Consider the following 13504-nt stretch of genomic DNA (forward strand, 5'->3'; position numbering starts at 1 on the left):
CCTCACAGGGTCCTCATGGAGCCGATGAGGCAGTAGACCCTCGTTCCCAGCAGCCATGATGCTTTTTAGCGAATTAGACCTTTTATTTCTTTATTTTTCTTTTCTTTTGTTAAGACAAACTTTGTAGCTTTTATTTTTCTTTCATTTAAATCATTTTGTGCTACTTATGGCGTTTGGTACCTTTGTTGTCTTATTTTGAACAGAAATTGGATGATCGTGATGAGTAAGGGCTTCAAATTGCATCACTACCTATGTGAGGGAAGTTTCAGTTCTTTTACCTTCCTCTACAATGAGGACATTGTAGATTTTAAGTGTGGGGGAGGGATTACTTTATCTTATGGGTGATTGTGGCTTGAAATGCATGATTTTAGTTGTTTATAGCTTAAAAATGTTGGAATTATATTTGGAGATATTGTCATGAGGATAATTTTTGTGAAAATTGAGGTTGTTGGCAGGGAGTTTCATCCATTTTTATGGGAAAACTCTGTCAAAATTTTTCTAAAATATTTTTCAATATTTCATTGCAATTCTTCCATAAAAATGGCCAAAATGTTAAAATTTTAAGTGTCTAATTCTTCCATTAGATAAAATGTTATGTGTATTTTGGAAAAGTTTAGTTCTTATTTGGCTTGGAATGAATTATTATGCAATTAGGATATTTACATTTTAGAAAGTATATTTGGTTAAATAAGAAAAATTATGCTTGGAATTTTGCAAAATTAATGACATTTATCATTTTTACTTAATTTTATAAGTAAGTGATTGATATAGTCAAAGACAAGGCCAAATTCTTCCTTTAATTATACTTAGAGGGAAAAAGAAATTAAAAAAAAAAGAGAATAGTATTATTATTTTTCTACTCCAATGATTCACATACTGAGTAACTGGGGGTTGGCATTTACAAATGTCGACATTCGCGTAAAAAGGTATTGGAATTAAGAGTATGCTTAGCAATTTAAATAAGTGAAATGTTGAGTAACCGGGAATTTTCACCTAAAAGTGTTGATTTTCATGTAAAAAGACATTTTCACTATTTAAATAAGAAGAAATGTGAATAAATCCCTCTGAATTGATAAGTTTTGGGATGAGGAAGGCCATAAAATTGACTATGTGATTTACTTATTTGTGAAATTAGGATAGAATGAGAGAATTGATTTGAATTTGTTGAAATTAAGGCATAATTATTTTTTATTTAATTGAATATTATGAGTATTTAGTGTAATCTGAGAAATGGCATAATGATTGGTTTCTAGGTTTTTGAGGAATTAAATTTGACAAAAGTACGTATGTTGTTTTCTCTATTGAATCATGGAAGTAAGTTTTGTGTAAAATTGCTTGAGGACAAGCAATGATTCAAGTGTGGGGGAATTTGATAAGTGAATATTTAACGTACATTTTGTACGAATTTGGCATGAATTTTTGGTATGTTTTGAGAAGATTAAAGCCATATTTGAACTCTTTTGGTGATAATTGCTTAAATACTGTTTAAGGGTTAAGAAATTGATAAATGAGTGGATTAATGCGTTAATTTTGTGAAATTGTGAAGGTAATTGATGTATGAAAGTCATGCACAAGTTGAAAGAAATGTCAGGGTCATCCAGAGGACAAAGTACACAAGAAATTGGGAGCAAAAAAATGTAGAAAAAGAGAAGAAGTGAAAAACTGGAAAATTGCTCAACGCGGATCCGAGCTCGGATCCGTGTGTACAAGAGGGATCCGAGCCCTCGTCTGTACTTCTGGCGGAATGTATCCGAGGTCACGAAGATCCGACCTCGGATCCATTATGAAATCCCTCGGATCCTGAAGATCCGAGCTCGGATCCATTTTCACTCCTCGGATCCGAGGCTCGGATCTGTCTCTCTCCTCAGCAAGTGCCACAGCCGTTTTTCTTTACCTTTTTCACAACTTTCCAGCTATTTTGAGGGACAGAAATCGGTGGCACATGCCTCTGCAACAAAAGAGAAGACCAAATGAGTGTGGACAAAAGGAAATATCATATCTTTGACTTCTTTTTACAAAATCTGAGTGGAGGAAATTATGAAGTGAGAGGAATGGAATTTCTTCCACCTTTTATGCAGAAACACAGAGGAGAAGCCTGCATGACCATACGTAACTAGTTTTCTTTCTTGTATCTAGTTTTCTCTCTAGATAGGAGTTCTTGGAGAAGTACTTGGAGAGTTTCACTTATAATCATATTGTGCAAGAACATAGCAGGAATTGGAGAGCTTCACCTTCAATTGGCTAAGCTTTCTTTTATCTTTCTTATACTTGTACTTTATGAGGTTTTGCATTAATAAACTTGTGAGTTTGATTGTTAAATCATTCATGAGTAGCTAAACTCCTTCATCTAGGGAGTAGATGAAACTTATGGCTAAATAATACTAATTGAATGTGATATACACTTGTTATATCTTGTATTAACTTGTCTACTTGTGTAGCTGTGATTACTTGTTATTGATTGATCACCAATAGCATGTTTATAGTGTTATTATTCAATGAGAATTGGTAATAACAATTGAAACACATGAGTAGAGCTTGAGTTGTATGTTTATGAAAATAGAGATACACTTAGGTGGATTATTGAGCATTTCATGAAATAAAACGGAGTAGTAGTAGTATTTCACCATGAAAATAGGGAAATCTATATTGCTCTAGGCCATTTCATCATGAAAATGAGACTTGGTAATCTTGGAAATGAATCTCTGGTTAATTAAGAATAATAGTAAGAAGTAAATCTATTCATTTGTATTGTTTATGCCATAAGTGGAATCTACATCCCTAGAATCTTCCTTAAGTGAAATTTCTCTATTTGCATTAAGCATTTGTAAACTAGATTTGTATATCAGATTTGTAGATTACAGCATATTACTTTCTCTGCTCAAATTATTTGTAAGTCTAAATAATAGAGAAAACAAGGGCTTAGTAATTGTTTAATTTGCTCCTCGTGGGATCGACCCGATACGCATCTTGTACTACAATTGCGACCTGTATACTTGCAGTCCAACGGGTGTAAAATCGGAATTAAACTTGCACTTATAGTAAACACTCGTCAGTTCTCAATGATCCAAAAATAGTACTTGCATGAGTAGTTAGGGATACCATAACCTAAGAAGGTTTCATTTGTTATTTTCTTGTATAAGTCCAGTAATTCATTGATAGTATTTTCATTTGTCATTTGTTATAATTCATTAAGAGTCTAAATAATAGAGAAGTTTTTGTAGTGCCAGTAATTGTTCAATCTTTCTCGTGGAATCGACTCGATATATACCCTAAACTACTAATTGACCTATATACTTGTAGTGAAACAGGTGTAAATCGAATTTTTTAACTTGTACGTATAACAAAATCCCGTCAATCATGTCTTTTCATAGTAAATGAAAACACGTGTAATGCATTCAAATGTGTATTGTGAAAAATGAGGAGAGAATTCATTGAAGAGAAGTCAATCCCTCTTCTATTCCCAAGTTGACACCTTCTTGTCCCATCACCTAACCTTTTCTCCAAGCACAACCCGGCTCTTTCCAATACCCTCCACACTCAACCACCAATCCAAAAACCCAGCTTTCTCTGAAATGTAGACGAGCACAACCCCATTTTCTTCTCGCATCAGCCCTCTCCTTTACGAGCTGCCTTCCATTCAATGGAAATAAAAGCCTACACACATCGATTAATGCATCCAAAAAGAGTCAACAATGCTCAACCTTAGTTAACTAATCCCTACCTAATTTTCCAATTTTATCCAAGAAAAATAGAAAGAACAATAATAAGTTATAATAGTGATACATGTTTGAATTACAATTTCGAGATATCACCCATCCTACGAGAAGTCAAATTTAATACATGCTGATAAACAAAATAATCATCTCATTAAGATACTAATATATTGAAAAAATAACATTAAGATAGTAGTTTTGTTTCATTATAACAATAACAAATTTGTTCTCTCAATCAAGTGATGTTGGTCTAAATGTTCGGACTTGAAAATGAATCAACTCAACTGATGATTCCTTCTGCTTAGCTAAAGCATAATTTAGAACAGCCTAAATCATTAAAACTCTTTTCCTTTTTATTAGTCTTGAGATGATTTTCGTTTCAGTAACTACAATGAGATTAACGAGCTAATGTGCAATACACTGCTACTATTGCAACTAGTAGTATACATATCAAGAGTAAGATTTAAAGGGAAGTGAGGCTACAAACCGGGTAGTAGGTATAGCTGGAGGCATAGCCTCTATCAAGTTTTCTCTTTTTCTCCTCCATTAATAGCTATGGTTTAAAATTCTTCAGAATTTAAGAATAGCTATCCTGATAACTGTCCTTTACATCCCTCAAGTCCAAACATCTGCATATATATAAGCTTCTCTTCTTAAACAAAAGTGAGCTTAACTAAAATCCCACTACTAAAATCCCAACTTTACTACTGATGTTGGAGCAAATTTTGTTGCTGGCCCCCTTTTTCTGCTTACATTTTTTTTTTGGGGCATGCAAAATTTTGCCTTGTTTTTGTTTAAGGTGATGTATTTGGCTTTCGAATTGTATAGGGTTTTAAAATTTTAATGATGGCTTGTTAAGGGAGGAGTAAATATGATTGTGCACTAATCCGTATAGCAAATACAACAAAAATATACCATTATAATGTGAACGACTGTACTTGTCCAAGTCCCCATTTTTCCCTGTGAAAGCAAACTCTTGGCCACTACTTTTCTCCTGTCAATCTTTATTTTGTCCCTTTATGTTAGGTATTTCCATCCCTGATTTGTAGATATTTTCGCCTATGTCTTACATGAACTGATAAATAATTAAGGATAGAGAGAGCTCCAGTATGTGTGAAACTTCCAAAATGACAGACTTGTCATGCATGCTACTAAACTTCAAAAGAAAATAGACCCAATAGCTACGAAGTTTACAAAAGTGGATACCTATTATCAAACCAATCATTCTCGTATTTCCTAGATCGATGAAGTGGTCGTAATTTCTAACCTAGCAAAAATACGAAAGAAACTTGAAAGGGTAAATAGGTGTAAGACTTCAAAGGATAGCTACCTTGATAACCATCATCTACATTCCCCAGGGCCAAAATTCTATTATATAAGCTTGTCTTCTCCCAAGCATTCCCAGCAAAAGCCGCATACTTGATATCTGCAGTCATGGCTTCTCATCCACATAATGATTTGTTTCTTGGCCTTGCTCTCCTCATTGTTTTCACGACTGCTATTACCCCGTCCACCGTCGCACTTGACAAGATTGCATTACCCGTAGCTTCAGCTACGGTTTTTGGTTGCTTGTATTGCACTAATACGGGGAATCTTTTACCTATTGGCATTACTCCTCCTCTATCTGGAGCCAATGTCTCGATCACTCGCAATCTTGCTGGTACCAGTACCACTACCATTGCCAGCACTGTGGCAACTACAGCCACAAATGCCCATGGGTTCTTCAAACTCACCCTATAAGGAGCTCAACCGACAACGGCTCTGGTGTCACGGCCGCGACCACATTTCTTTCCACTTGCTCAGTCGCTGTCCGGCTTCCAATCGGACAATGCTCAGCTCTGCCACGGGGTGGGCTCCTCAGGGCACCCATTTCACCCGTTGCTATCTCCCCTTCAGCAGGTGCTATTGCTTAACACTAATGTAATTTGTTACAAAGCTTACAGACAAGGAAATCGAATTAACCAAGGGGAATGTAAGTAAGTTATTGTTGCACTAATAATATATTGTACTAAAATTATATTTCAGAGTAGGTATTTTTTACCACATAAATATATGTGGGAAGAGAGAATATAATCATGTATACAGACAAATATTTAACCAAATTTTATTTATTTATAACTCCACAAAAAATAATGAACAATTCGTGGGCTTTCTTTTTTAGCTCACGGAGTTTCACAGTTTCCTCCAAAAAAAAAAAAAAAAACTATTCAGCTTTTAACTTTCAAGAAACATAGCTCCACACGCCAAATTATATCAACCAGTGGATATACTAGAACTTCCTGGTTTGAATTAATTAAAAGGCAACTACCAAAATAAACAGGAACATGGGCTATGATCCCATGTACTCAGCAAAATAAACCCAATCACGCAACCACTAACAATAAATATGTAATTAATTTATTGACACTTAATTTGATAAATTAATTTAGATTGGTTTAAATATGTAATTTAATAATGTCTTACTTTAGATTAATCTTTTCATTCCATCGAAAATTCTCTTCTAGATGATATGCGATTGCATCTTAGTTAGAAAAACGATCGAGTTGAAACTAAGACTAAGAAAATAGTTAGAAAATATGAGCTTAGACTTTCTTCCCCCCCCCCTGGGGCCCTAATACATTAATAACTGATCTTATCTGAAGTTCATGAAGTAAAGCTAACTGAAATTTACACACGAACTTCTTTGAATGTCTATGTGAACTAACTGCGATCAAAAGCTAATTAGCTTTAGTTGCATTCTTCGTTCTTCACTTTCACAAAACTCTTTGAGAATGATATAATGGAGAAGGCTCGCATGACATGAACAAATTGTTGTAGGGAAGTGAAGGCTACAACTTATATAGTAGTACTAAAATTATTTCACAGAAGAAAATCCTGATCTTGTGACTGTAGGAATTACATATAATTCATAAATTTACACAACCGAAATTTTTGCCTTACCAAAAAGGGGGAATGAATCTCTCATTTTGATCTTTTTTTTAATCAATCAGAAAGATCTTTCACATCCCACCGTCCACCATTCTGAGCATCATAAGAACGTATTAATGGCACATGATGTACAAGATGATAAAGACTGCCACCATTTTTCTCGAGCATGGAGACAAAATTTTTCGGCATATCATACAAATGAATCTCCTTGAGTTGGCTGAGTTCATCTATACCTACTGGAATCTGCTCTAACTGACCGCATCGCCTTATGATCAGCTTTTGTAGACAAGGCAATGAATTGCGTTCCATTATGACCATTTTCAGCTGCTGAAGTAGCTCTAACTCCAGTATCTTGAGCTTCTGAAATTTGCCAGCATTGAAATCCAATAGGTCCCCATTGTAGGCGTCAAGCAGCTGGAGTTCTAGTAAATTAGGAAGATCTTGAAGGGTATTAATGGGATTGCTGAACTGCTGATCCAGCCGAGACCACTTTAGACGAAGCCTTACCAGATCGTGAAGTTTGGAAATCCAGATAGGCATCCTCTCCAGCCCGCCATTCAAATATAAACGCTGGAGTGGAGGAGGATGTGAAATTTCTTGCATGTCTAGAACTCCCGCCTCATTTTCTGCTGCCACATTCAAAGAATGCAAATTTGGCAGCATTTGAATGGTCTCAGACAAGATCCTTCCATCTTCTTTGCGCAAACCCATGATTCCCAGCCTTCTCAGTTCTCTGAGGCCTCGCATTGCAACAATGATTTTGTGATTTTTTTTGACTTGCACAAACAGTAGCTTGCGAAGATTGGCCGACCACGTGATCTCTCCTGCGACCTCAAATCCTTTAATTGTGTTAAATGCCACATAATCTTCAATGTCATATCTGTAAACAAGTAAGTAACGAAGCTTAGAAAGATGGCATATTTCTTTTGGCAGCGTTCTGACTAATGTTTGTTTGAGGTCCAAGGTTTCAAGGTGCTTAAGCTTTCCTATTGATTTCGGAATGCTTCTGATTCCTGTATTCCTCAAACACAAGTACCTCAACAACAATAGTTCTTCAATGTCTGCAGGAAACATGTCCAAGTTTGCACCCTCCAGATGCAATTCCCTCAACATCTTTAAGCTTGAATAGCCAATTGGAATGGAGTGCTCGTATGGATCCAATGAGTCAAATATTAGCAAAGCACGAGCACGAAGATTTGGGCATGACAAGACTAGATCACCTTTATGGATCGATATTCGCCTGATCCTCTCATTACTGATGTCAAATATACCTTGCTCTGGATAAACTTCACAAAAGTTTTCATCTTGAAGCTGTGAGAGAACAATCTCATGAATAATATTTTGAACATGACAAGTTCTTGGTCTCCCATCGATGTCCATTTGCCACACCTGAACCAAGTTTCTTTGAATGAGCTCGTTCAGGTATTCTTCCCCCAAATCTTCGAGTTCTTTTCCATTGTTCCCTTCTGTGATGAAGTCTTCTGCTATCCATAACCGTATTAGCTCTGTGCGCTGGATGGGGTGATTAGGAGGAAAAGTATTCATCAACAGAAAACAGTTTTTAAGATGGTAAGGTAAGTCATCATAACTAAGAATCAACACTTTTGCAATATTTGCAAGCCGGCCATTGCTTCGTAGCTCTGATGCAAGACTATCACGCAATTTTTTCCATTCAGGTTCCCTTTCCCCCTTAGTTGACAAAAGGTGCCCAATTTCAGTGATTGCCAATGGTAGCCCTTCACATTTTCCTAGAATTTCATTGGACAGTGTAGCTAAAGCTGGAGGGCATATACGAGATCCTGGAAAGGCGATTCTGTGAATGAGTTCCTTAGCCTTTTCTAGAGATAGATGCTGAATGGGATGGACAGCAACAGATCTATCTTTCAGTGAATAGGCTATATCCCCTCTTCGCGTAGTGATGATTATTCTACTCCTATTCCTTCTTGGCAATGCTAACATAATAGATCTCCAAACATCATCAGCCCACAGATCATCGAGGACGATTACATACCTCTTATCCAGCAAATACTCCCTAATGAGGTTGATGTAGTGTTCCGAGCTTTGCTGCTGGGGAGTTGGGGCCGTTTCCGCCCTGGAGCTGCATCTGCATAGTTGATCTAACATGTTCCGCAAGATCTCCAATTTCTTCTTGGACTTTGAAACACTGATCCATGCGGAGCAACCGAAGTCTTGTTTTACTGCCTCGAATACTTGCTTGGCAAGAGTTGTCTTGCCAGATCCACCCATGCCCACAACAAACATGACCTTATTATGCTCATCCACCATATCCAGTGCCCACGCCATCAGCATGTCCTTATCTTCCTCAAAGCCCACGACATCAGCATCTGCAAGGAACAAAGGAACAATCCTTGGATGAAGATCTGAGTAATCACGGTTTGTAGTTGGACTTGGTGTTAAGGCAGCATGGGACGAATTTGCTGGTAGGTATCTTTCTCTACCCTTGTTGATTTCCTCGAGAGTTGATTTGATATCATTTATCTGATCGGCAATTGACCGGTATGCCCGCCGCCTGGTCACCGATAATGCCCTGCCATTTTCTGCCTTGTGATGGTCAAAAAGGTCAAGAATGTCGATGATGTCATAAGCTGCATCTTGAACCTTTCGAACCCAATTCAGAATTTGTTGATCTTGGACCGCTCTTTGATGAGCTGCACTCAGAAATGCTGTTATAGTACCCAGTTCACTTCTCAAAGTCCTGATCCCAGTATCAACTTCCTTTGGCAACCGCAATTCTCCCGTTAGAAAAGCATCAAGCTTTGCGAGAGCAAATTGCACACAAGGGTCTGTCATGATTTTTCTTTTGCTAGATGGTGTGTAGTTTGTGTTGGACTATATTATGATGAATACGAGTTTATATAGAATTGCAAAGAATCTTTACTTTTAGATATTGTTGTTTTATACGGAAAGGGCAAACGGAGCCAGTGCCAGGCTGCCAGTTTCCCCAGCCGTGCTGGCCCCCAGTCCTACGGAAAAGCCACTGCGGTCCTTGTCCATGAATGTTTTCCATTTCGTCTCAATTTTCTAGTATTCAACGACTAAAAGTTACCGTCAACTTTCGCATCAAAGTTTTTCTTTTCATTTCCCTTCTGCTTTTGATTTAATTTTGTCATTTTTTTGCGAGTAGGTCAATCTCCATTTTGTTAATGTTGTTTATTTCATCCACTTGAGACGGTTACGTCATGGCTGGGAACAAGCGCAAATTTCCAAGAAAGAACCAAAAGACAAATACCACATTTATTTACCGATCCATGCTTTGTATCCACAAATTTCACACGTGATTGTGATCCTGTGAAGCCCTGCGCTATTTTCTTGAGGAGAATCTCATGGAGTTGTTTGTCTCACATGCATGATTTCTTTTTGTCTCACATGCATGATTAAATGCCTCTTTTTTATTTTTTTTCTTGGTAGGGGCAATAATTGTTCAAAACTTCATCCATAGTATTAAAATGACTTTGTCCCACGTTGCCTTTTGTATAAAAGAAGCATTTCCTTTGGTTGTCTATAAATATAATAGGTTTGTGATGGGATTAAGTGCACCGAATCAAGAGAGCATTAGTGGACTATTTAGACTTTTGAATCATTAAACTTTTTGTTTAGTCAAATATTTTGGGCTCACTTGTGTTTTAAATATTAGGTGTTTTGAGTCTAAAAATACTTTTTTAAGGCATTTTTGTACTTTCTTTTTCATAGTAAAATATTGTTCCTCCTCCGCCCATGAACGTAGGTCAATTTGATCGAACCACGTAAATTCTTGTGTTCTTATTTTATTTATTCTTTGCTTTGTTATTTGTATTTTTGAGGTTGTCAAAAATCTTTTCGTTAATTTTCTGGGGCCAGACCTAACAAACTGGTATCAGAGTTTTTTCAGAGGTTTTGAATTTTGTGACAATAATGACGATAACAAAAACTGTTGTCGAGAAATTCGACAGGAATGTCAACTTCGGGATGTGGCAGCTCAAAATGGAGGCCATTTTGGTTCAAGACAGAGTTGATCTAGCAATACAAGAAATTGAGAAAAAGCCAAAGGGTGTGACAGATGCAAATTTTGCTGAAATGGATAAGAAGGCAAAATCCAGTAGAGAATCGGCTTCATTTAAAACAAAGTCTATATATGCTTTGCATGACTGAAGATACATCTATACTCTCACATTTTGACAAATTTGATTCCATTATTATGAATTTGGAAAATATAGATTCGAAAATTGATGATGAGGATTAGGCCTTGTTACTTCTATATTCCTTTCACCAATTTTTTTTAACTATTTTTGCGATATTATGATTTATGGAAAAGAAACAATTTCGTATCGAGAAATTAAATCTGCATTAAAATTTAAGGAGCAGATAGACACAGATATTACTGGAAAATTTAGTGAAAGTCAGGCGGAAGGTTTGGTTGTTAGGGGTAGAATCAAGAAAAAAGAATTTGACAGTAGTAGATCTAAATCTAAATCTAAATCCAGACATAGAAATTTGGAGTGTAATTATTGTCATAAATTGGGGCGCATTAAGGCAAATTGTTTTAAATTGAAATATAGATTGAAATAAAAGGGAATATCTGGTGAGAAAAATATTGAGACTGCCGAATCTAGTGTTGTGATAGGGTGTAATTTTATTATTTATTTTATTATTAATTTCCCCTATTACCTGATCCAATGTGGATTAATTGTCAGATTCTACTCATTTTTGGCATTTGTACTTATCATAGGGACTAGGAGCAAAATATAATAAAATGAGTGAAAATCTCGCATTCCAAGTGCTGTCTGGCGGGGTCGTGTCAACTCAGGTCTTCACAAGTCCAGAAGTTTGGCATAGAAAGGAAACTTACTTTGGCAGCTCAGCGGGAGAGAAAAAAAGCCAAAGTTTGATTAGGACTCTAGTGCTTTTGGGAGTAGGGCCGGCCGCAAGAGAGAAACAAATAAAAGCAACAAATGGAGTTGGGGGCAGCCGTGACTTCACTTGGGGAATTAATCCCGTAAGCCCCTGGCTAGAGGCTAGGGAGAAGACATTAGCATCCTCTTCCACTTTGTACTTTTTCTTTCATTTTTAATTATTCGGATTCCTTCATCATATAGAGAAGGATGTCCTCGACAATTATTGCTGAATTTTCGCATGGCTGTTCTCCATTAATGGAGGACTAACCTCTTAATTCTAGTCAAGGGGACAACTGAAGATTTGGTTCAACAATTACTGTGAGATCTAATTTATTTTAATTGTTTCCTTAATTTATTGGTATTTATATGTTTCCTGCTTTTAATTGCTATAGCTCATGTGAGTGATTGAATAGATGCGCAATAATTAATTATTCATATGGGCTATTTTGCTAAATAGGGATAATTGAATCCGTAATTGTTCGTTATCTCTACCTCAGTAGCAACTGGCGTAATTGGGTTTATGTCAGGGGAGCATATGATCTAGCTTAAACAAACCCTCGTAGCGTGTTTGTTGGTTAGGATTGGGTATTTCTAATTATTAATGCAATCTAGAAATTAAATTCTACGGTCGTACCTGGGGTTATTTTTGGGTTAGAGAAATAGCTAACGGTCGTACCTTAGCTATCGAGAAATTAAGGAAGGGTTGGTTGTTTATCGCGTGCATGACAACTATAACTAATCTATTACTAAATGTTGGAATTATCTGCGAATCAATGATCAGTGCCTGAACCATTTCTGAAGTATACCCTTGGCTAGAGCTATCTTAATTATTTCTTTTACTTAATTATTTTCTGCAGTTAATTTATTTAGTTAGCATTTAATCCAAAACCCCCCATATCTTGAACTCTAGAAGAAACGAATTATCCCCAATCCCTGTGGATTCGACCCTACTCACCGCTTTATACAAAATCTGTATTTTTCTCGAGTAGGTTTTTATTATTGCACAGGTTCGGCACCTGTCAATTTTTGGCGCCGTTGCCGGGGACTGGTGCCAGATTAAATTGTTTCTTTTTTAGTTTATCTTGTTTTCATTTTTTTTAATTTATTTTTCTCTTATTTTTTATTATTATTATTTTTTTTTATTTTTTTTATGGCTGCTAACATTCCATATTTTGATGATAGACTGGATTTTGTTCCTGAATGGGGTTATGAGACTCATGTTTTTCCTAATGATCAATGGGCTGTTGCAAATTGTGGAACTTATTTTGACTCAGGTTATTCAACTGACACATGCCCCGTATTTCAAGATAATTTAAGTTCTCCACTTGATACTTTTGGAGATTTTCCACCCCAATATCAAACGCAGTATGACCCTTATTCAAACGGGTATGATCAAGAATGGTGGGATAATTCCAATTTTAATTATGCGACGGGGCCAATGGATTTTCAACAGCAAGAGTCTCAGCAATCATCCTCCGTGTCAGGTATATCTCTTGAAGAAATGATAGGTTTACTAATTGCTAATTCAAATCGATTTCATCAGGAGACACAAGCGAACCTAAATCGATTTCATCAGAAGACACAAGCGAGCTGTCGCGACCTGGCGGATCAAATGCGTCAATTGACATCCAGGATAGAGCGATTAGAGGCTCACCTTGAAGAATTGCCCTCACAAACCAATATCAATCTTGAAGGAGATGAGAGTGCAATTATCCAGCCAAATGATATGGAACTGCAAGAGTTTCAAGGAAACGGATTTAAAGATGCAGTTGAAAAGGAAGTTTAAGTGCAAAAAATGAGACTCCAGGATCAACTCATTCAAGTGAATGAATCCAGTGAACAATCTCCAAATGCGGTGACATCCCCTCCACTCCTTCATCACTATTCTCCTGACTCTTATTCTTCAATTCCTGTTAATGAAATTGACTTTATTATACCAGAAAATTTTGAATTCCATGACAGGAATAAATT

General features: G+C 36.5%; 1 protein-coding gene across 1 annotated transcript; it reads right to left on the reverse strand.

Moving 5' to 3' along the window:
• Window positions 1–6695: 6695 nt before the first annotated feature.
• LOC113708104 (disease resistance protein RPM1-like) lies at window positions 6696–9452 on the reverse strand. The gene has a single exon (XM_027230575.2). The coding sequence runs from the start codon at window positions 9450–9452 to the stop codon at window positions 6696–6698; it is 2757 nt and encodes a 918-aa protein (XP_027086376.2).
• Window positions 9453–13504: the final 4052 nt, after the last annotated feature.

This window comes from Coffea arabica, chromosome 9c (assembly GCF_036785885.1).
Source record: "Coffea arabica cultivar ET-39 chromosome 9c, Coffea Arabica ET-39 HiFi, whole genome shotgun sequence".
NCBI lineage: Eukaryota > Viridiplantae > Streptophyta > Magnoliopsida > Gentianales > Rubiaceae > Coffea > Coffea arabica.